The 24,612-nt window shown below is 35.3% G+C and overlaps 1 protein-coding gene and 1 long non-coding RNA gene across 3 annotated transcripts; one reads left to right on the plus strand and one right to left on the minus strand.

Annotated features, from left to right (window-relative positions):
* The first annotated feature begins 216 nt into the window (after positions 1-216).
* On the plus strand, positions 217-17,159 carry LOC126815719 (uncharacterized). Of its 2 annotated transcripts, none has more exons than XM_050541607.1 (14): positions 217-647; positions 4,844-4,894; positions 6,594-6,683; positions 7,282-7,381; positions 9,643-9,754; positions 10,106-10,170; positions 10,679-10,809; positions 11,589-11,758; positions 13,061-13,083; positions 13,714-13,753; positions 14,332-14,417; positions 15,413-15,473; positions 15,749-15,805; positions 16,229-17,159. In XM_050541607.1, the coding sequence occupies exons 2-14, from the start codon at positions 4,852-4,854 to the stop codon at positions 16,376-16,378; spliced, it is 1,128 nt and encodes a 375-aa protein (XP_050397564.1). In that variant the 5' UTR covers positions 217-647; positions 4,844-4,851; the 3' UTR covers positions 16,379-17,159. The 2 variants fall into 2 exon arrangements, with proteins under 2 accessions (XP_050397564.1, XP_050397565.1); XM_050541608.2 differs by having other exon boundaries at positions 259-333.
* Positions 17,160-21,406: 4,247 nt separating this feature from the next.
* On the minus strand, positions 21,407-22,656 carry LOC126815242 (uncharacterized). The gene is made up of 2 exons (XR_007677845.1): positions 22,524-22,656; positions 21,407-21,734 (listed from the first exon to the last, which is right to left on the minus strand). It is a non-coding gene; the product is annotated as an uncharacterized LOC126815242 (long non-coding RNA).
* Positions 22,657-24,612: the final 1,956 nt, after the last annotated feature.

A 24,612-nucleotide genomic window follows, 5' to 3' on the forward strand; every position in this document is an offset into this window, starting at 1 on the left:
ACGTACAGTTTGAAGCGTGTTTTAAGTATTATGATATTGGTTTCATTAACTAGCGTAACCTGGCTATATAGGTATAACGCAAAGGTGTGTATTATACTCATATCTGTTATACTGTCATACTAACAATATGAATAAATAGGTCGTCTGCTGTTCCCATTTTAACAAGTCTGACTTATGAACTGCTTCCGGGTCTCCTTGGATTGGCTAATAATTTAGTCATAGCTATCTGTGTTGTATAGGAAATGCGTAATCAGTTTGTTTATTCTTGGAAATTAATGTAAATTCTCTCCGAATTTAAACAATATATTCCATTTCGATGCACGACGTTGTTCAGTGAGTATTACTATTAAATGAATGTGTAACAAGAGAGTGTAAACTGCTTTATATATAGCTGTTGTATTTAAATATCTATTGGTTACGAATTGAAAGAGGAAGAAAATTGCACTGTGAACGGGTTATGTTCATTTTACTGTTAAAACGGATTGTTACAGTGATAAGTGTCGAACATGCTTATTATCAGAATAATTATGTCGGTAAACGTGCATAAATCATCTCAGTGTCTGTGAGAATTTATAAGTTTACTTATATTGGATATACAAAAGGCATTTCGACTGAATTGGTTAGTCCCTGACACACAGAGCGATAAGGTGAGTTTGTCTTTGACTTTTTATGTTCAAATATATCTAGACAGAGTATTTTAATAAGGTAAGGTAAATAAAATGTTCTGTTCAATAAATGTGCAAAATTCTAGACCGGTTTTTAGGTGGATAACACAGGGGTTGCTAGGTATCTGCTCACGTTAGTAGATGTGTCGATATACTTCATCCAGGTCAAGTATTGTCTATATCCCTGCACATTGAAATAAGGGTTTCCGGTAAATAGTAACCGGTCTATGTACTATATATTGAACCTCTGGGGGTAGTGGGGGCCCACGGGGAATCAGGTACGGGTCTCTCCATTGAGCAGAGAATGATTTCTCACATGTCAGGGGTAGCGCTTGTGGAAAGCAAATTCTTTGTACACATCCCCATAGAGAAATTGTGTACATATATATTTCGTTGATAGGCATTTAGTAATGGAGCATATCAGTACAAGGTACAATTTTATGGATACATAATTATTGAGTTTAATACTATGCGACATTTCGACGAGGATACTCTCGTCTTTATCAAATGATGTAGACGAGAATACCCTCGTCGAAACTCAGTAATTGCATATCAATAACATTTTGTATCTTGTGTTAGTCATAGGCCTATGTCAGTTTCAATAATGGTCTAATTACCATATTGATGAGATATTACATTGCACCCCTGTCCGTTCATCAAGATGGTATAATGTCCCAGGTTACATCCGAGAAAGATGTTTCAAATAACATAGATGCCCTGAGTGTCACCCACGTTGTAGGGATTGGTGACTCATTGCAGAAAGATCGACATCATTCATTTATTAGGAGAGTCATATACATAACCCTGTCTCTAGTTTTGAATATACATACCATGGTGAATCTTATCACTTCATAGTATTGAGTACGATTAGACGAATGCTACGCAATGCATCCTGTACTAAAGCTGATTGGCTATCTGACTTTTGAGGTTGTATCATCAGGATGCTAAATAATACAAATCATTAAGTTTGAACTTAATGAATTTGAGCTCAGGAATCTCATTGGTCCGGTTTTTGAATATTCATTAATTGACTTGGTTGTATCGGGAAACCCAAGATAGAAATAGAAGGAAATGCAAATGGGCGGACACTTGAACCAATCCCCTTCTTGGTGCAATAGTGAATTCATGCCATATCAGGAAATTAGATAAATTATGGATTTTACCACCACATCGTGAAATATATCTATGATTTAGCAAGCGGTATAAAGTCATACAATTCATTATAGTAGATTGTATCCGCAGTAGGTCAACTATTAAAAAGTTCTTCCTCAAAGAAATGATTGAAATACATTGCATTAGTAATATTATTATATTGATTTAGGGGATATTGCTATTCAGTAAGATTTCATCGTGTAGGTATATTCAAATAATAATTCAATCCATCATTAATTAGGCACACTTGAAATCGTAACTTTTAAAATAGAATCGAGTGTTGCAGAAAATATAAGAGTACCTTTCCTGGTGGATGTATACACATCAGTAATTAAAGTTAAAAGTAGTTAAAAGTACAAGGAATAATACACCAAATATATAAACTCTTCAAGCTATTAAAGATATGTTATGTAAGCTTTAGATAAAAAAAAAAAACCCTGACCGTTCTTGTTATAATAGTTCCAAAATAGATAATGCAAAATGAATACATTGAAAATTTCATTGAAATTACTTTATTCTAAGCGAAGTTATCAATGTTTGTAGTTTTGACAAGATGTGTGCATTGATTGTTTATTATCGTAACCACGGTGCTGGTTATTCCAAGCTTAGCCTCGCTTCTCCATTCCTAAATTAAATCAATAAATGGCCGAACCGTTCTAATCTACTTAAAATCAGAGTCACCGATGGCACCGAGAATTGATTATAGCCTTGCCATGTTAATAAATCTCTAATTGATAAATTTATATAACATGAAAGACTTGCAATAGGCAGATTTAGCTCTTGAATAATGTCTATTTAAATGTTACTATAATAATTTACTGTATGATAAAACGTGGTATAATGTACTCATACAATTTTCGTGTAATCTAATACAAATACATGCAGTGGGCACATTGGATTTAAATTCTGAACGTTTATAATGTTGATAAAATGGATAAGAAAATATTTACAATGCCGTACAATACATGCTTGCTTGCTGATATATATCAATTGCTTCCAAAAATTATTTTGCATTTTATAGGCCCCCAAGACCTTAGATTTTCATATTGACTTTAATGTTAGTTCTATGTGCAACGTTTCCCCCAAATTTTCGTCTTGAGTACCACCGGTACAGTAATGATGCCATCGTGCTCAAAAGTATGTACAATGTATGTAGTTCACCAATGACATCTGAAGATACACAAACTTGAAGTAGCAGTTCAAGGTAACTCAGCTCTGATCTTCAAAATGTACATCAAAAATGTAAAATCAATCCCCTTTCTTCAATTTTACGCAAACAAACGCATTATCTCTCTGATATGTCTTCTAAAACAGTAGTAACTGTGCTTATTAAACATGCATTATGCAAGAGCTAAATCTGTCTATTGCAGGTCTTTCTTTAGGCCTGAAATGTTATCTAAATTATTAATTAGACATTAATTAACCTATCCAGACCATAATCAACTCTAGATGGCATCGCTAGCCTGCGATCTTTAGTGGATTAAGAGCCGATTTACTGCATAACTTTCCATCACGATTTAACGATGAAATGGATAATCGAGACTATGCTGTTTATCGTACTGACTTTAGTAATGATGATCGAGGCTAGGCGGAAATTTCAATCAATTTGAATGAAATTTTCAGCAAATTTCCTTTACATTATCTAGTTGTTAACTATTATAGTGATAACTGCCAACTCGATATCGAATCTCCCATAATGTATCTTTAATCATTGGAACAAATGTCTGAGTTTGGCACACATTTCTAGAGAAAAAGACGCATGCTTATATTTAGAGAGGTTTTTAAAACTTTATTTCGGAGACCAACATCATTCGAGGCCCTAGGACGACCCGGGCTATAATAGAAAGCGTGTAACCAAAGAAGGAGAATGGTGGTCTGTATCCGTGTGTTCATTGATTGTATTAAATGTAGCATGTTGTTGACTAACACTGCACATTCTTTGACTTTTATTTCTATCCCCTCATCTCGTCACGGTTATAAATACCGTCTCGAGCCCAAGGCCCTGGATTTCATGCGTATAATAGACCAATGAATTTCGGTTATAAATACATTACATTACAAGTATGTAATGGTTTACTGACTTAGACAGAAGTACAGAATAGATGAATAACTTTTGTGATAATACAATGTACCATATTATATACTAGTATACATTATACATGTATGACACACTACATATAGCTGCACTGAAGTAAAGTTATGATGTCTCTCATTTAGTTCGATATACGCACCAAGACAATCAACATCATATTGACGTTTTATCACACTACTTTACCCCCGGGTACGCTTCTACCAATTTAGACTGTAGGACATATGAACACAGACATTCTTTAGCCCGCATGTGGGCCATGGGACGAGAGTTTCAAACGGATGGTCACATTATACCCCCATCAGACAGGGGTGGGGTCCTCAGTACGCTGCTACGCCGAAGGAAAATAGTCTCGGGGCGCGTCAACATCGCCATAAGCGTGGTAAAGGCGTGGTGGAAACGTCAGTTATCGTTCTGCGATCTCCATGGTAGCAAATGATCGCAGAGTCACGGCGTTTGTTTTGAGCACGTTCAAAACAAACGCAACGCAAGGTTCTGCGATCTTACCTGGGAATCTGTGAGAACGCAGCTTTTTTCAAGTTTGTAATTTTGGGGGACATTTTCTCGCGTTGTGTTAACGTTTGTTGGCGACCCTGTGCATTTTCTGGTCGCCGTACGGTCGCAGCAGCTTAGTAGGGACGCCACCTCGGTCTGACGGGGGCATAACAAGCAACGACAGTCAATTCATAGGGCCATACCAATTTTATTTTCTGTTCATCGGGAAAACCTGTAAAACATTTCCTTCTTATTTCTTCGGGAAAATACTTATTTAAAAACCAAAAGTGCTTGGATTTGCTGTTCAATGGCTTTTAGTTCTAAATTTTGATGTTTTGACATTTTAAACAAGACATCTGTCGCGTGATTCAATTATCAAGGCCCCAAAGATCAGAAAATCTAAATGGTATGGCCTAAGATAGTTCTGTTATTTATTTTTCAGCAAGAAATATGTCTGAATACGCATCATTTGTACAACCTTTAAGTGACAGAGGTAAGTTGAAGCCACTGCAATTATATTGTAAAATATTAAAGAAATGTGTACCTAAACAACTTAATAAAAGAATATGTTTGAAGACACAAGCCAGATCGGTTGCTCATGTATATCTAAAGTTACAAATGCGCATTATATTAATGCTGAGATTGTTGTTGCTTATGTAAATGACTTGGTATAAAAAAAAAAAACCTTCCTGAATAATGGGTTACTTATTATTAGACACATATAAAGGTGACGGCGTTAAATCAAAAGAAAACGATGTAAACTATAAATGGACATAAAGTAAAATTGAATAAATTTTAAATCACAATGCGGAAGGTATATTCTCTATATTCAACCTATACTCTGTCATTTTGCACCTTATAACCATTGAATGAAATAAATATAGTTAATGACACGATAACTGTTATAAGTAAGCATTGAAAGGAAATATTTGCAAAATTTGGTCTATGTACGAATGACTTCAGAGAACTATGTACGAATGACTTCAGAGAAGGGGATGAAATGAAATAGTGTTTAACGTCCCACGAGGGGGCTAATGAGGATGGAAATACGCCATGCGGTGTGCTAAGATGACAATTTTGCCCGGACAGCGGCAATACGGCCTACTCTTAATTCGAATTCCAACTGTCAAGGGTTCTTTTACATGCACGTCAATTTGTACACTGAACCTCGTATTTTCGTCCCGTCCGAAGGACTATACGCTGTGTCCCTTGCCAGGCCCCGTCCTACACAACCCAAAATGAAGAAGCACGCCGAACAAACTCGATGATCTTTCTCGGCTAATACTGGGATCGAACACGAGACCTTAGGTTAGTGAACCAACGTCTTACTCACTGGGTCACCACGGCTCCCCCTCAGAGAACGGGTGGCTCATGGGTTCTGTTCGACTTTATTGTTGGCTTCCTTTAGTATTTGTGCCCTTTCGTTATTACGAATCAACCAAGGTTCTGTCTCACGTTATAACTCGGTAGTGATATTCAGAACAATAATTTATGTCTGATCGGAAACGTCTCACAATATTCTCACAATGTTAACCGACTATAACTTACCATTCAGTTATACTTGAAGGCCGGAGGACACGAACTTTACATTTCAAACAGAAATGAAATGAAATGGGGTTTAGCGTCCTACTGCCGTGCTCCAATTGAGCTAAGAACGACGGGCATACGTCATACAGTGTACTATGAGGGAAATTTTGTCCTGACAGCGGCGCTACGTCTTACTCTTATATCGAATTCCGACGTCCAATGGATATTTTACGTGTACGCCAATGTGTTCGCGGGAACTTTGTTTTTCGTCCCATCCGAACGATTATACGTTGTCCCTTGCCAGGCGCCCGGGCAAAATTTCCCTCATGGCACACTGTATGGCATATGCCCGTCTTCATTAACCCAGGTTAGGAGCAGAACAGTAGGACGTTAAACCCCATTTCATTTCCCTTGCCAGGCCCTCGGCCCTGCACCACTAATATGAAGAAACCACTTCGGAAAATCCCGATGAACCTTCTCGGCCAACTCATTAAACCACCGTGGCTCCCCAATTTCAAATAGACCTTATGGTTTTCGGATTATATGTCACCCTAAATTATCGTTGATTACGTTTAATCGAAATGTTTGTGGCCGGGATTTCAAACATATTTATGGCTATCCATCATAATATCAAATTATTAAAAAAAACTTTCTCTCTCTCCCAGATTGCCAGTCATTATTAACCGATTCAGACTGTTCTTATAGTGGATGGCTACGGAAATACAGTTTTAGAAACAAATTAAAAATATTTACATGTAAGTAAAGAGTTTACTCGTATTTTATTTCTACCACCGGTCTGCTTTAGTACTGATACTAAAATTTACATTGTATATTGATGTTATAAGATGACATTTATTGTTAATAATTTGGGCAAGACTGGACACTTTAAAATAACCCTTTGAAATTATTAATTCTGTGTGGTTTATGTGAGAGTGTCCAAATAACCTAAGATCAAGTACCGGACGACAGTTGGTAATAAACAGTCAAAGTCGATCCATACAAGTTATCAAAATTCAGTGGACGAAATCGGCAAAACCGTGTAATAAAACGTCTAAAATTCAAATTTAAATCTGTGTCTATTTTTAGTGAATATCTCTGTTTCAGCTATTTCGTTGGTAATAGCTTGCCACGATCCATTAAGTCAATGTAAAACGCCTTGATGATTATGTACATGTTTATTTCTTTTAAATGCTATTTTATTATAACTATATTTTCAGAGCCCCATGCAAGTTTATATTGTATTATGTAATGGATGTGTATAATATTTTGTCATCACTATATTTTCAGGCCCTTGAGTTTATATTGTATTATGTAATGAATGTGTCTATTATTTTGTTATAACAATATTTTTAGGGCCTCAAGTTTATGTTGTGTTATGTAAAGGATGTGTCTATTATTTTGGTAGCGAGTTTGCGAAACGATCGCATTCCTTTTCGTTATATGGCTATAACTAGTAAGTAGATGTCGAAATGTTTGCTTTTTTATTATTTTTGGTGGTTACTTGTGGGGTGGGGGTGGGAATAACTGGAAAAATAATCAATTTAAAGTCCAAAATCATTTTGAATGAAAATATCTACACTTCCTTTTCATATGTCTCGTTTCTCCAATTAACGACACTGGCTGACTGTCGTTAAAGGAGCTAAATCGTTAATATTTGGGATCTAGAAATTGTCACAAATGGGTCGCAACGCATATAATAATGTAATATGAATGAATATAAACGGATTTACATTCAATGGTTTCCGTTTTACTATAATTTCAAACCAGTTATGTTCGGCGAAATACGCCAGAAGTCTCAATCTATTGGCAATCTCTAGCATCTAGTTCTTTTAGTCTACACCGATAGTATTTATTGCGCATGTTCTCCAGATAAGACTATGTCGTCACTGTTTGACATGAATCGCGGAATATGTCTAGCCTCGTTCTTCAAGTCCCTTGTTACAAATGGCGCTGAAACGCCTTCTGGTACACGATTCGTGTACCAATGGTGAAATGTCTATTAGAAGCCCATGTTTTCCCGGTAATATCACAACATCAATGTTAATTTAAATTGACAAATAATTTGTGTTTTCAATGTCGAAGACTTTGGATGATATTGAGTTAGAGACTTCGCTACTTTAAGTCATTATCAGATAAGAAAGAGTTCCGTTATTGTTGCAAAATTTATATATCAACGATAGCCATTTACGTTTAAAGTTATTAGGAATTATGAATATTTTGGGAATAAAGAATACGTTTCAAGTTATTAGGAAATAGGAATACATTGGGAATAAAGAACACGTTTTCTATGGGTGTGGAGAGAATAGCTTGTTTATGGCATGATGTCAGACGAACTTCTATTTACGTTAGGACAATTATGACTTGATAATTAACCACCCATTTATCATCAGATAAATATGAATCTGAGAATATGCAAATCATTAAAGATGTTATGTGATAAAACTTCTTATACTCAAGTCTCAACTTATTTAGTTTGGTGTAAAGATAATTCAATTTGTCTCGTATTCAAATTTCTCATTGCTATTTTTTTAGTATTGGAAAACATTATATTCGCCTCTCCGATAAAGTCAACAAGAAAATTCACTTTAAACATACATTATGCAAGAGCTAAATCTGCCTATTGCAGTTCTTTCTTTAGACCTGAAATGTTTTCTAAATTATTATTAGACATTAATTAACTGATCCATAATCAACTCTCGATGGCATCCGATTTCTCCGATATTAAATAGATTAGAACGGTTCAGCCATATTTTGATTTAATTTAAAAAATGGAGGAGCGAGACTTAGCTTCAAACAACCAGTACGGTGGTTGAAATTATTGCACACGTCTTGTCAAACCTTCAAAGGCAATATTTTCGCTCGCAATAGAGTAATTTGGATGACATTTTCAAATTATTCATTTTACATGATCTATTTTCGAACTATTATAGCAAGAATGGCTAGCCCTTTATCTAAATCTTACATAATGTATCTTTAAATGATAACATATCTTTAAACTTAAAGGGGCAATATGTAATATAAAGAGCTGGCCGTTCTCGCTATACTATTTCAAAAATAGATAATGTAAAATGAATATATTGACAATTTCATTCAAATTACTTTTATTTTGAGAAAAGTTATCAATGGTTGTAGTTTTGACAAGACATGGGCATTGATCGTAACTAACGTACTGGTTATTCGAGTCTTAGCCTCGCTTCTACATTTTTTAAATTAAATCATTGAATGACCATAATCTTCTGATCAAATGGTCTTGTCATGTTAATATATGTCTAATTAATAATTTATATAACATTTAATACCCCCGTCAGACCAGGGTGGCGTCCTTACTTCGCTGCTACGGCAACGGAAAATGGTTTTAGGGCGCGTTAAGATCCCCATAAGCGTGATGGAAACGCCAGCTATCGTGCTGTGGTCACCATGGTCGCCAATGATCGCCGAGTCACGGCGTTTGTTTTGAGCATGTTTAAAACAAACGCCAAGGTTCTGCGATCTGAACTGGAAAGCTATGAGAACACGACTTTTTTCAAGTTTTTAATTTTTTGGGACATTTTCGCGTGTTGTGTTCACGCTTGCCGGCGACCTTGTGCATTTTCTGGTCGCCGTACGGTCGCAGCAGCGCAGTAAGGGCGCCACCCCGGTCTGACGGGGGCATAAGGCTGCAATAGGAAGATTTTAAAGATTTTTTAAGATGAATTTCATTCAATTTTTTTGCAGTGTTCAGCGATGCAATGAATTTGCAGATGTTCAGTGGGTTTTCAAAATCATCCATACACATGCTGAATTTAGAGCATATTACTTCTCCGCGTCATCTGAACGGGAAATGAAGGTAAATATTGAAAACTAATGGGACATTTTGAATTAGTTTTAATAGAGATTTTACAAAAATATTATTTCAGAGCATGATCTATTTTTATTCTAATAATATTCTTTTAATATTTAATATTATTTTAATAATGTTCCGCAGGGAATCCGGAGAAAACCAAAGAGGTTATGCTTGTGATTGTGACTTAAACTTGGAATCGAAATAACCTCCGTCGACACTCCAATTCCCAACCTTTTCAGCCATGTCGCATTTATCTCATAAAACCTAAATATGTTATATTGGCGTAAAGCTGACATATCGTAAACACCATAACGATCCATCTATCTATTCAATAATGTTTTATTTATTTTAAAGAACTGGATGAAAATGGTCAAATATGAAATGGATATAGCTAATCACCAAATAACGGGGAAACAAAGGTGAGTTGTTATACAAATGTTCTTTTCCCTTAATAATTCATTATGTAAGATTTAGATAAATAGCTGGCAGTTCTTACTTTAACAGATCAAAAATAGATAATGCAAAATGAATATATTGAAAATTTTATTCAAATTACATGATGTTTTGACATGATGTGTGCATTGATTATATATTACTGTGACCACGGTGGTGTATTCGAGAATAGCCTCGCTTCACCATTTTTAAATTAAATCATTAAATGGCTGAACCGTTTTAATCTAGTTAAAATCTCGAACATCCGACGACATCGAGAGTTGATTACGGGTTTGTCATGTTAATAATGACATTTTATGTAATGCCCAATGAAAGACTGGAATAGGCAAATTTAGCTCTTGAATAATGTATTTTTAAAGAAAACTAATGCAGTCGTTCCAAAGTCATAATGTATGCACCAATGTGTTTCATTAGGTTGGCTTGGTTAGATTTAGCTTTTGACACTATTAGGAACCAAAATTTCGATATTTGCAGGGGGAAAGCAGATGGAAAAGCTTTTGACGAAGAGTCATTATCGTACCAATATTTAGAAGAAAAAATTTACGGCGACCCTTCTCAATTTGTATTACCCCAAAATTACTCAAATAAACGAAAATCATCTGCAGGTAAGTAAAACATTTTAATAGAAAGATGTCCTTTACGAAAATGTTCATATTTATAAAAAGTGTCTTTTATACAGTTCAACATTTTAAAACGTTTCTTGGGGACAAATATTTATTATACGTTGAAAACAATGAGTAGATGGGAGATTAGAGGAGAGGTCTAACGGGTGTTGCATAGATCATAAGATCTGTCGTTGGCCATGGTTTCCATCCTACACTTGTTTAGCCAGTCTCGCCGGTTTTTTGCGAATAAATGAAACAAAATATACCATATGTTATGTTTAGTTCCGAACTAACCGGACCCCGTGTTATCGCCACCGCGTATGAGCCTCGTGGGTTTTCTCCGGTTCCTCCGGTTTCCTCCCATTGCTAAAGATCCCAACGCGCAAGCGAATTGTTGAAATCTAATTGAACCATATGTTTGTCCCGAAATGACCTATTTTGTGTCGAGTGGACGTTAAACTCTCTCTCTCTCTTTAAAACATCAGGGGATATACATGTATCAAGTATTGTGTTCTATGTTTTGTCTTCTGTAGCAGTAATTGATGGGTGGAAACTGCGTGTTACTATTCCTTAGAGAAAATGCAAGTGTTCATGAAATACAAACGTAGTTTTATTTGACAAAACCAATAGTTACTTAAAGACGATCCTAAGAATACGCTTGGAAATTGTCATTGAAATAAAAGATGGTTGCCATCATGGAGAATATAATTAAATTGCATGAATACATGTAGAGTGCCCGGGAATCCTTCATTGAAATAGCAATCATCATTATAATTTAGATTCCGACGACGATATGGATGGCAGACCACCCCCACCTCCCCCACTTCCCCCAAGACCAACAGGAGATGCCAAAAAACGTAAACGAAGAAACTATGATGCTATTGAAATAGATAAAGTAACAAAAAAATTGAATGAAACTTGTAATATCACAGAGGCAGAAAGCAGGCAGGTGAGAAAGTCTTTTTATATCCTACCAACACCCCACAAAATGTGCACTTGACAAGTATCGTAGTTAACTTGTCCCCGTTGAGTCTTACTCAGTCGTAAAAGAAACCTTCCCACATACAAACTGTGTCATTTGATGCTATATTTGAACTAAACACATATACAAACTAATTTATATTCAAAACTTTGCTTCAAACCCCCTCGAAACATTTTAATCGCAAGGAAGTACCCAAAGTCATAATAATCTATTAAAACCGCGTAGTGACGTGACTTGATTGAGTGAGAGTCCATTTGAAAATTCTTTTCGTCGTTACTCACTTTCCATTTACTATATGGTGTAGGACGGGGGTGGACCGGGGACTGGTAAGAGACAATGTATAGCCTTTCGGATGGGGCGAAACACCGAGGTCCCGTGTACACATTGGCGTGCACGTAAAAATGCCCTTAACAGTTGGAATTCGAAATAAGAATGGGCCGTAATGCCGCTGTATGGGCAAAATATCCCTTATAGCACACTTTATGGCGTATGCCTATCTTAATAAGCCCAGTTGGCGCAGAACAGAACTCCATTCCATTTCATTTCCATTTACCATAAATAAGCAAATTACTCTTTGCTAACTTTTGCCGACGTTTAATCGCCGAGTATGTTCGTTTAAGTCCCATTGTTCTCACGACCGCTAGACATTCGATCAGCACATACCAAGTGCTCCCTACGTAGCCCAAAAAGACAACTAGCCGACAGGTTGCCTGTTAGTGATGCCCTTGCATGAATGATTTTCAGGGAATCTGATATTTTTCTAGTAAGGTTGTGTGTCTCTATACTCTCTCTATATATCAAATTTGCCATACTTTTATTGGACATAACTACCTTATAAATACTTTCATGGGAAAGCGTCTTTAAGATCATTGGGAAGTATGATAACAGGGGCGTCTTCTAAACAAGGAAATGATATGCATAAGAATATCCATTCATTTGAATAAAAGACTGTCCCCATAAGAATCTTCCTGTGAGGTCTATACAATCGGGCGTCTTTAAGACTTATTGGTGTGCCAAAAGGTTAAACCTCGTATGCTCGCCAGTGTCAGAACGTATGAATAGGATTGACAAGGTCGTGGGGTTTTGCACCGTATAACTGATCAATCTACTTATAGTGTTATTTAGTTCCATTAACCTTTTTAAAATATACATAATATTCGATTGTCGGGTTTGTTTGATAGTAGTTCAATTAACGTTGGTGATTACCCCATACTGTCCTCTTTTCCGTCTTTGACTACTTTCATTTTATTATTTATACTTATGTTTCAGACGGCCTCCCAAGTTCGTGAAAGGCAAGTATATTCTACAGCATGGTTATTAAATAAGCTTTCCTGTGTTATTTATGTTTATAAATGAAAAGGGGAGCCACATTGGCTGGGTGGTTAAGACGCTGGCTCGCTAGCCTGGAGGTCGGGTGTTCGATCCCTGCATTGGCCGAGAAAGTTCATCTGGATTTTCCGACGTGATTTCCCCTTGACAGTGGAGCAGAACGGAGGGCCTGACAAGGACAGCTGTCTAGTCCTTCGGATGAGACGAAAAACCGAGGTCCCATGTATACATTGAAATGCACGTAAAAGACCCCTAGGCGATAGTGCCGCTGCCCGGGCAAAATTTCCCTCATAGCACACTGTATGGCGCATTCCCGTCTTCATTAGCCCAGTATAGGAGTAGAACAGTAGGACGTTAAACCCCATTTCATTTCATTTCATTTTATAAATGAAATGGAGTTTAACATACTACTGCTCTGTTACGACTGGTCTAATGAAGACGGGATTTATGTTTATAAATAAGTAGGACGACTGTTTGTCTCACAGTAAATAAATATAGAGATAATACCTTAGATTTTTCTAAAACTGAAATAGATCGTTGGTCATATTGCATTCAATATATTAACAATATCTGTTATTAATCTATATTTTTAGACGAGCGAGACCCGATGGAGCTAGTGTGGTATTTAAAAAGGTAAGTAAGTAGAGCATTAAGCCCATTTAAAGAGAAATTATATCGTTCTTACCAATAAGTGTTAATAATGTCATATTCTAAAATAAATATTGTTAACCATTTGTAATTGCTGAAACTCCTCTAGCTGTGGTTAAAAACCACGGAAAACAAAATAATATCTAAAACGTTCAAATGTATATATTATATCATTGTGATCGATTTGTTTCAAAATTTGAACAACTCCAATGCATATTGAAATCACGCCAAATCGAATATTGATGGTTTAGTATATGTATATATTATATCATTGTGATCGATTTGTTTCAAAATTTGAACAACTCCAATGCATATTGAAATCACGCCAAATCGAATATTGATGGTTTAGTATATTTTATATCTTTATGACTAGCCAATTTGTATTGAATTTTTTCGAGACTAGTTCATGATGTGAATTGTAGAAGTGACGGTGTTGGTCATGCCGTGGCATTCACTTTCCTCTTTTGGCTTCAACAATTCAAACATAAGGATTTAAAATGATTCCTGATTTTAATCATTTGGAATGAATTTGCAAAGCATTAGAAAATATTTTTGTTTTATAGCCGGAGGAAACCGGGCCAATAACCCAAGAAGACTATTGGGGTTCAATTTACTTTGATGAATCTGAAGACACCCGAGAAGCCAGCGAGTGAGTATTATTGAAACATATTCTGGTATTGCCAACTACTGTTCTAATTCTGTTCCCCGATTTTGTTCTTGATTTTGTCCATCCTTACATAATTTGTAAAACATGTCGGTGAATTTAATTAGCGGACCAAGAGAGAGAGAGAGAGAAATGGGGTTTAACGTCCACTCGACACAAACTAGGTCATTTCGGGACTAACATATGGTTTAATTTTATTTCAATAATTCGCTTGCGCATAGGGGTCTTTAGCAGTGGGAGGAAACCGGAGGACCCGGAGAAAACCCACGAGGTTGGACAGGCGCCCCTACTCCTTGTCACGTACAACCGGGGATTCGAAACCACGCCAGTCGACTCAATGACAGACTTTATGATACAGCGCGCGCACGCTAACCATTCAGCCATCCAACCCCCCAGCGGACCAAGAAGCGAAATTGTTACATTTCTATAGTTTAGATTGCAGAAAATTTCGATGGGGTTTAAGACGGGCATGCGCCATACAGCGGCACTGTGGCCTACTCTTATATCGAATTCCAACTGCCAAGGGATCTTTTACACGGGGCCTGAGTTTTTCGTCCCATCTGAACTACTAGACAGCTGTCCTTGTCAGGAACTCCGTCCTGCACCACTGACAAGGGGAAATCACTTACCAACCATGGCTGTTATTCCTGTATAAACAATAGATTAATACTACTGATACTACTCCTATTATTTATTATTATTACAGAATATTTACAGTGCACCCTTTCAGTCATCCTCCGTATCAGCAGTGGTCTCATTCCGTTCTATTCCAATGGAATGAGACCACTGGGGATACCGAAGATGTCTTTCACTACACGTGTTAGGCCATACTTTTATATCACCATAAACTAGACGATAAAATATTATAACAAAATTGATGGGCGTATATACAGAGTCAGTTAAAAGCTTGTTTAAATAAATTGTATACTTACACTCATAAACACTGTATATACTTTCAATTACACTGGTTTTGTTTTCAGAATAATAAGAAATATAGGTGAAGATGGCGTGTATCTGGTTAGAAAACGTAAAGATGGTTCGGTGAGAGGTTTTTGATTATTCATACGTTTAAATTTCAGTTGCATACAAAATAATACATTCTGTCAATGGGATAATAGTTCAAACAGGACGTCCCACACACATCAAGGGAGATAACAAGTTTCTGTGTCGTAATTACGCTATAAATACCTCACACATTTTTCCTCCTTTTGACTTGGAAGTTTTAAAGAACTATGCATCTTTTCAAGGACACTTTCGGTTGACTGTAACCCGGTTGTGTTTTGTTTTCTTTATTAAACTCAATTTTCAATTTTCAGCATGTATTGGCTTTCTTTGGAGGACTTATACCTAGAAAGATGGTGATACAAGAAAAGGTAAATGAGATTAATTATTATCCGTATATTGATAAATTCTGTACCCTCGGTGTTTCCTTGATCTTTAACTACGACGGATATCATACATACATGCATGATTGTGCCAGATTGATCTGAAAACTTTGAAACCATTGTCAACCCCACCCCTCTCCCACTTCCAAAAAATTCCCAAGCTTAATAGAATTATTGAAATATTGAAATAGAAAGTTGTCTTATTCTTCCGAAATGAAATGGTTACAGGCTCTCGCTCTATCGACGTGGAAGGACAGTTTTGAACGATCACGAGACAGCCTTTTCTTGCGTGTAGACTACAAAATGGCGGTCTATAGGCCTACTAAGTTATTTAGAAAAAAATAATTAGGGCGAATGACACCCTCACTTGTATTCCACATTTAAATTAAAAACTAATCATTTCTGTTCCAGGATGACAAATATTTTCTCAGTGATAAATTTCTTGCTGACACCATAGAGGAATTGGTTTATCATTATTACGAAAATAACTTACCAGTATCTAAATTGAAAGTGAAACTAGAAACGCCCTACAAACTACATCCAAAATATAAATCTGTATGATTCCTTCAAACTGTGTTTATCTGTGATAATGGCTTGACTGAGATAGTGTACTTTAATAAAGATATTTTATCTGATTATATTTAGTGTAAATGGTTGTTCTCAACAGCAGTGCTTTAATCAGAATATGGCCCTTCAATACAAGAGTGCACGATAGTCTTGCATATGGAATGACTTTTTATTATTATATATGGCACACAGTTCTTTGTTTTTTTGCACAGACGCTTCCTCTTTGACCTTCCATATTAAATGTGTTTGAACAAGGTGTTTAATCTCTTTGTTTTCAATGAATATTTCTATGAAGAAGAAGAATTATGGATATCGTAATAAAATAAACTGACAAATGGAAATAGTTATTGTGTACCAAAGTATATAGGACATATCAAATATGCAAACACCTATAATGACTAAGCAATATTATGCGATTATTCGTAGGATTGCCATTGATTATTTCGTATCAACTCTGAACTTAGTTGAAAGTGCCTTCGTTTGTGGTGTCGCTTTGTTGGGGAGTCGGCGATTTCATTGAAAGAGTTTGGACTTGTGTCGGACTGAAACCGCCACATTGTATCTGTAATTAGCTGTTAAAAGGAATGAATATCAGTACCAATTATGACTCATTTGTTAATTACCTAGATGTAGGTAGACCGTTATTTCACCTAAAGTATATTGTTTGTTGGTGTATTCTATATGGAAATCTAATGCTGGGGCTTATTCGATTATGTGTGATATACGCTGTCATATGTATACACATTTTATTACAATTATAACATTACATATAGATGGGGTTGTGTCGCATATTCTTATAATATACATCCAATGAAATTTTACCCGAGCAGTGGCTTTTCCGTCTTCTCTTTGAATTTCAACTGCCAAGGGTTATTTTACGTGCACGCCAACGTGTCGAGTTTTCTACAGGGAGCACGCATACTCTACTTCATGCATGACACACCTAAATGGGCAATAGTTTTGTCAGCCAAAGTATATTAGCTATGTTAACTCCTCAAGTGCGAAACAATGCCAGGTGTAGGCATACTATGCCTCGTGCTTACTATTACCTACATAGAGCGATGAAGTGGATTTACTGGCTCGTAAAATAAAAATTTTGAAACGAAAAGAACCTTTCAACCACTTTTATGATTCAAAGGTTCCGTTGTAAGAAAATTTTGAAATTCCCAAACAAATAACAGGAAGCTTGTGACGTAACAATTTCGGACTTAGCCATAATTCTTAGAACCGTACGTATATAGGCATAGTCAGCTATACACCCCCAGCTCGAACAGATGCAGTACCAGCATATAAAATTTATGTACATAATGACATAAAAGGCTTAGATCGACATACTTATATTTCCTATCAGTATACAAAATAATGATGACTCTACTTAAACATACATTATGCAAGAGCTAAATCCGCCTATTGCAGGTCTTTTTTTAGGCTTGAAATGTTATCTAAATTATTTGTAGGGCACAAACAACAATGCACCAAAACTCTTAGAATATTGTTTAATTTGGTAACAGGTTTAATACATCTCAAATCTTATACAGTTGATCGAAGATCGAAGATCTTTCACAAGACTAGAGACATAGGCTACATATTAATAAATAATGATGACGGTGGTGGTGATGGTGATTAGAGTAGAGGTGGTGGTGGTGATTGACTGAAAAGGATAAATAAACCAATCAAGCACCTGACAATAATTATCAATAAACTATCTTAATAAAGAAACATAAAATAGCATCGAGTGCCTAGAATTTTCTGAGACCTGCACAACCACGTGATAAATCAGTCATGCATGTCGACTGTCAATATCATCGAATAATAACGATATATGACTATAACACATTACAAAACTTATGGATTAGATTAAACTATAACTTAATATGCTGCGGTAATTCATCTTACCGTGTTTTATGCCCTCCAAGCGTTACAAAACTGATGCTGAAGACCACGCTTGCTTAAGCCATAGAACTAAATACACTGGAACGCCAACGAGCCCGTTAGAGCGAATTATGCTCGTCCTCGCATGCGCGAAGATAAAAGTGCCATGTTTACTTCCGGTAGGCCTGAGTACGCTTTGGCGGAGTATTTGGATTTCCAGTTTATCGATGTCATTTTAGACGTAAGTGTTGGCTGAATTTTCTTAAAATAAATATTAATTTGGAAATATTCCAATGAAATACAAAATAAAATTCTGTTAAATGCTCATTTTTCATTCGTAATTTGTATTTGAAAGTAGCCTTTGGCTTGTAAATTGTATAGTTCGGCAAGTGCCGGTGTCAAATCATGCGGCAATTATTAATTCATGAGAGAAAAAATAAGCTTATCAATTTAGAATAAATCATTGGCCAATTATATTTATTCCCAAAATAAGAATTAATAAAAAAAAAGTCTATAGATTTCTGTAGTACCCATTCTATTCCTACAGAAAACTGTAGTGATCCAATTGCCAAACTACAGAATACTACAGTACTAATTCCTATACGAGTAATACGGCATAACTCTAGAATTTTCCTACAGAAAATGCAATAAAAAAAAAATCTCTAGGAGACTATAGTAGATTGTCCTATAGAAATTTTGCCAAAAATCTGTAGGAAAAACAATAGGATATGCACACGTAGAAGGTGTTCTGATTTGATAAGTAGGTAATTTGTGATATAGGCCTAACTTAGTACCTATTTCCTAAAACAGTGATCAGCTGTCAAAAAAAGTCACAATATGCAGGCAGAATTCTCTGCGCATTTTTATGAAGATTTGTAAATGTAAAATAATACTACTAGGCCTTGTAATATATTCCTACATATTTCTATAACAGGGTGATCAGCTGTCAAAAAAATAAATAATAATTGTGATGTGCAGGCAGAATATGTCACTGCATTTTTTGCAGATTTGTAAAGTTAAAATAATATAGACCCACTAGGCCTCATTATGCCCTGTCTATTTCTAAAAACAGTCATAAGCTGTCAAAAAAAAAGTCACAATATGCTGGCAGAATTCTCTGTGCATTTAAGGAAGATTTGTAAAATTAAAAAAATACTAGGCCTTGTAATATAGGCCTACATATTTCTAAAAAAAAAAGGTGATCAGCTGTCAAAAAAAAGTCATGATAAGCAGGCAGAATATTTCACTATTTTGTGAAGATTTGCAAAATTAAAATAATATAGGCCTACTAGGCCTCATTTTTATATAGGCCTACCTATTTCTAAAACAGTGATCAGCTGTCAAAAAAAAGTCAAAATATGCAGGCAGAATTCTCTGAGCATGTTATGAAGATTTGTAAAATTAAAATAATACTAGGCTTTGAAATATAGGCCTACATATTTCTAAAAAAAAAAAAGGTGATCAGCTGTCAAAAAAAAGTCATGATAAGCAGACAGAAAATTTCACTGCATTTTTTGAAGATTTGCAAAATTAAAATAATATAGGCCTACTAGGCCTCATTTTTATATAGGCCTACCTATTTCTAAAACACTGTCAAAAAAAAGGTCAAAATATTCAGACAGAAAATTTCACAACATTTTGTGAAGATTTGCAAAATTAAAATAATATAGGCCTCATTTTTATATAGGCCTACCTATTTCTAAAACAGTGATCAGCTGTCAAAAAAAGGTCGAAATATGCAGGCAGAATTCTCTGAGCATGTTATGAAGATTTGTAAAATTAAAATACTACTAGGCCTTGTAATATAGGCCTACATATTTCTAAAAAAAAGGTGATCAACTGTCAAAAAAAAGTCATGATAAGCAGGCAGAAAATTTCATTGCATTTTGTGAAGATTTGCAAAATTAAAATAATATAGGCCTACTAGGGCTCATTTTTTATATAGGCCTACCTATTTCTAAAACAGTGATCAGCTGTCAAAAAAAAGTCAAAATATGCAGGCAGAATTCTCTTAGCATGTTATGAAGATTTGTAAAATTAAAATAATACTAGGCTTTGAAATATAGGCCTACATATTTCTAAAAAAAAAGGTGATCAACTGTCAAAAAAAAGTCATGATAAGCAGGCAGAAAATTTCATTGCATTTTGTGAAGATTTGCAAAATTAAAATAATATAGGCCTACCTATTTCTAAAACACTGTCAAAAAAAAGGTCAAAATATGCAGGTAGAAAATTTCATTGCATTTTGTGAAGATTTGCAAAATTAAAATAATATAGGCCTACTAGGCCTCATTTTTATATAGACCTACCTATTTCTAAAACAGTGATCAGCTGTCAAAAAAAAGTCAAAATCAGACAGAATTCTCTGAGCATGTTATGAAGATTTATAAAATTAAAATAAATTGACATTTACAGGGAGGAAGGCGTTTGCCCACTATCAAGGAGATGTTTGTTGAGAAAATTGCCTGTTTTCCCTTTTTGTCAGTGGTGCATCAGGTAGCATTGCATATACTGTATTATGGAAGCATGAAGGAGTGCATTAAATATCAAAACTAAGTTTGGATTGGCACCAAGTACTGTGGATCAGAATGAAATAAATTTTTTTTATTAAAAGGAAATAATAAATTTGAAATATGAAAAGTTGTGGATTTAAACGTTATAATATGTGTATTTGCAATATAATAGAGACCCACAAAATGTAAAGACATAGCTATTCTGAACTATGCTTATAGTGAAGTGACACTGTGTGACGCTAATGTTTTTAGGATCTCGAAAATTTGCCCAAGAAAATATACCATAGTTGCATTCACATTGAACCTTAAATTTGTATAAATTTATGACAATTTCACACATTTGATCAGAGAGAAAAGTTATCAGATTTATGCATATTTTCATTCACCCTATTGTAAATTGTGATCCGTGTGTCAAAGTTACAATAAATGGTTTTATGTAATCATAGAGGAGGGAGTGGGTAAATTTTACAGTTTACTGAATACACCTGTACCAGTACACACAAGAGCTGCATATCTTATGAATTGAATAGAAATTGACTTTAAACACATTGAGGAGAATTCATAATTTCATTGAGTGGACAAGATAGACAGTCTCTATCCCTAGTACATTTTCAAAATATTCACAATAATCCAATGATTTCATTCATTATATTTATTAAAATTATTTCCAAAAAATAGAATGTGTAACTGAAAGTGTATAATGTACAGTCAGTTGATAGCTGAGTCTATTCCAATTTTTCACAAGAAATATATTTCAAAGTCTTTCAGGCACTCGCATAACAGCCTGCTTTTCATTCAGTGCAACAACTATTTTAAAGTTAGGATTTAGGGATGAATCAACACTCAGTGCGGGTGGTTATTTAGGAATTATATTTTATTGTCCTTCTTCCATGTTAGAAATTCCTTGTTCACATCAAATGAAAGTTCTTCATAAAATTAAATACAATGGCTTTTGTATTATTGGTCTGAAAAAAAAAATACATATTAATTATTAGTAGTAGTATGTTTGAACATAAAATAGTGTTTCTTCAGGGATTTCTGTGTCTACAAATTACAAATAAATTTTACAGTTGAATAAAGAGAAATGCAGTTTTAGTTATACTAATATAATTTATGCATAAATTAAAAAGGCAGTTGGTGTCAGACTTTACAGATGGGTTTATATTCAAATCAGACTCAATACCAAGAAAGTACGACCGATTTCAGGTAATGCCATGGGAATTGGCACAAGTAAAACTTTCTTCAATCAGCATTGTTCACTTGATAGCTCTTTAAATTTACTCAAACAAGGCCTTAATTTATATACAAATCCACTCCTTCAATGACACAAATCTGATATCCTTTTCTTCTTGATTATCATGTGAATTTTTTCACAAAGAAATAATATTCAAAAGGAAAATTCCATTTGTACATTTTTCTTTGAATTAGATCAAATAATTTAAATTTAAAAACAAAATACCAGTATTCATTTTTTTGTACTTTTATTTTATTAGTTCCCCAATATTGTAAAATTAAAAGTATGGTTGTGCTCACTGAAATATTACTAAATCAACTTTTTGAAATTCATTCACATTCCTGACAGGCCTATAAGTCTATAGTAAACAAAAGGGTTTGGTACGTAATTCCGTCCCCGACTTAAACCAGTCATTACATTATTATTTTGTAAATCGATTCATTTATGTTTTCTCAAAAAAAAACGATGACTTGATTGTATGAATTATAGGCCTAATGACATTAGTGAATTTTCAACATACCTGTTTATAAAGACAGTGCGCAGTTTGTAAATTGTACTGTGCTGGCAGCCAGTCGACGTCGTCGCTTCCAGTTCTTCGTCATTTTACAACTCTCCCTGTTGCATTATTTATGACATTTTTTTTTTATATCAATAATAAATGATGAAAATTTATGCATTCTTAGACCAAAATATTGTGGAACGAAATTAATATTAACGAAATATACAAAAAGACAATAAGTAATAATTTGCATCTTACATTATTAATTAGGCATTAATTAACTTATCCAGACCATAATCAACTCTCGATGTCAACGCTAGCCTGTGATATTTACTGGATTACGATCAGATTTGCTGCTTAACTTTCATTCATGATTCAATCATGAAATGGAAAATCGAGACTATGTTTTTTTATCGTACCGACTTAAGTAATGATGATCATCGCTAAAATCTCGGTTCAAAGTAGATCAATTTGGCTGACATTTTCAGCAAACTCCCTTTACATTATCTAGTTTTTAACTATTATAGTGAGAACTACCGGCTCTTTATCTAATCTCCCATAATGTAGCTTTAAATTAACTTTTAAAAAACTTTCTAGACGCACCCTTTAAAACGTCACACCACACTCAATTATTGTTAAGTGGAAAAACCAGTTCATTTCGACATATAAAGTAATCAGATTGAAAGATTTGATTGTATAGATAATAATGTCATTGCTGCATTTAATCATTAATTAATGGTAGAACTTTTCTAAAGGTTATCTGTCTTTTGTTCATGGCGAACAGTCCATTTGCTGATTACAATATTTTGCCGATAGCGTTTTTTTGGGACTTCGAATTTTGTCTAATGGCTTGGATTATTCGTATTTGTTTTTATTATATCTAAATTTCCTGACGAGCTGGAGACAATATATAAACATATAGCTTACCAGCGGAAGTGAAAATTACACACGAAGACCTTTTTTGGTGTAAAAGGGGCCCTATCAAATGAAACAGCCAGGAATTAAAATGTGGTCATGTTTTTAAATCTAAATTTGGTCATCCAGCGGAACTGTTGAGGGGGGGGGGGCATTTATTCCCCCCCCCCCCTTTCCGTTAGATCCGGTACTGTTCCAGGGGCAAATACCGTGATGGATAGTTGTCTAATGGCTTGGATTATTCGTATTTGTTTTTATTATATCTAAATTTCCTGACATTCTGGAGACAATATATAAACATATAGCTTACCAGCGGAAGTGAAAATTACACACGAAGACCTTTTTTGGTGTAAAAGGGGCCCTATCAAATGAAACAGCCAGGAATTAAAATGTGGTCATGTTTTTAAATCTAAATTTGGTCATCCAGCGGAACTGTTGAGGGGGAGGGGCATTTATCACCCCCCCCCCCTTTCCGTTAGATCCGGTACTGTGCCAGGGGCAAATACCGTGATGGATAGTTGATATAAAACGCCGGCATCAATATAATATGCAATATTACTATGTCGAGTACACTGAACAAAATTTCGATCGTTCGAAGCATGGTATCTTTAGATGATTAGATCGTATAAAATATAATTGAAACTATGCAGTTCTTTGCGCATGACAATTTGAAACATCGTTTTAAATGCCCGTTGTTTGGGAACATCTGATAGGCTAATATGAGGCGTGGTGAAATGGGGTTTAACGTCCTACTGTTCTGCTCCTATACTGGGCTAATGAAGACGGGCATACGCCATGCAGTGTGCTATGAGGGAAATTTTGCCTGGACAGCCACACTATCGCCCACTCTTATATCGAATTCCAACTGCCAGGGGATCTTTTACGTGCATTCCAATATATACACGGGACCTCGGTTTTTCGTCTCATCCGAGGGACTAAATACTGAGTCGTTTGGACGTGAACGTCAAAAATGCTTATCCGGACACGTAACCCTTTTAAGATTTCGGGTCAGTTTTTTCGTTGGATGACCTGATGATTGATTCCCGTTCCTTGAGAGGTCTATATAGTGAATGACCCATGTGCTCTACTTGATAACGAAAGGTAAATTTCACCTACACATTATTATTATAAAATAAAAGTCTAGTTTTATGCAGACACCGCATAATACAGCTTGGGACATTGGTCTCCATTTCCA

This window comes from Patella vulgata, chromosome 3, assembly GCF_932274485.2.
Source record: "Patella vulgata chromosome 3, xgPatVulg1.2, whole genome shotgun sequence".
Classification (NCBI taxonomy): Eukaryota; Metazoa; Mollusca; class Gastropoda; family Patellidae; genus Patella; species Patella vulgata.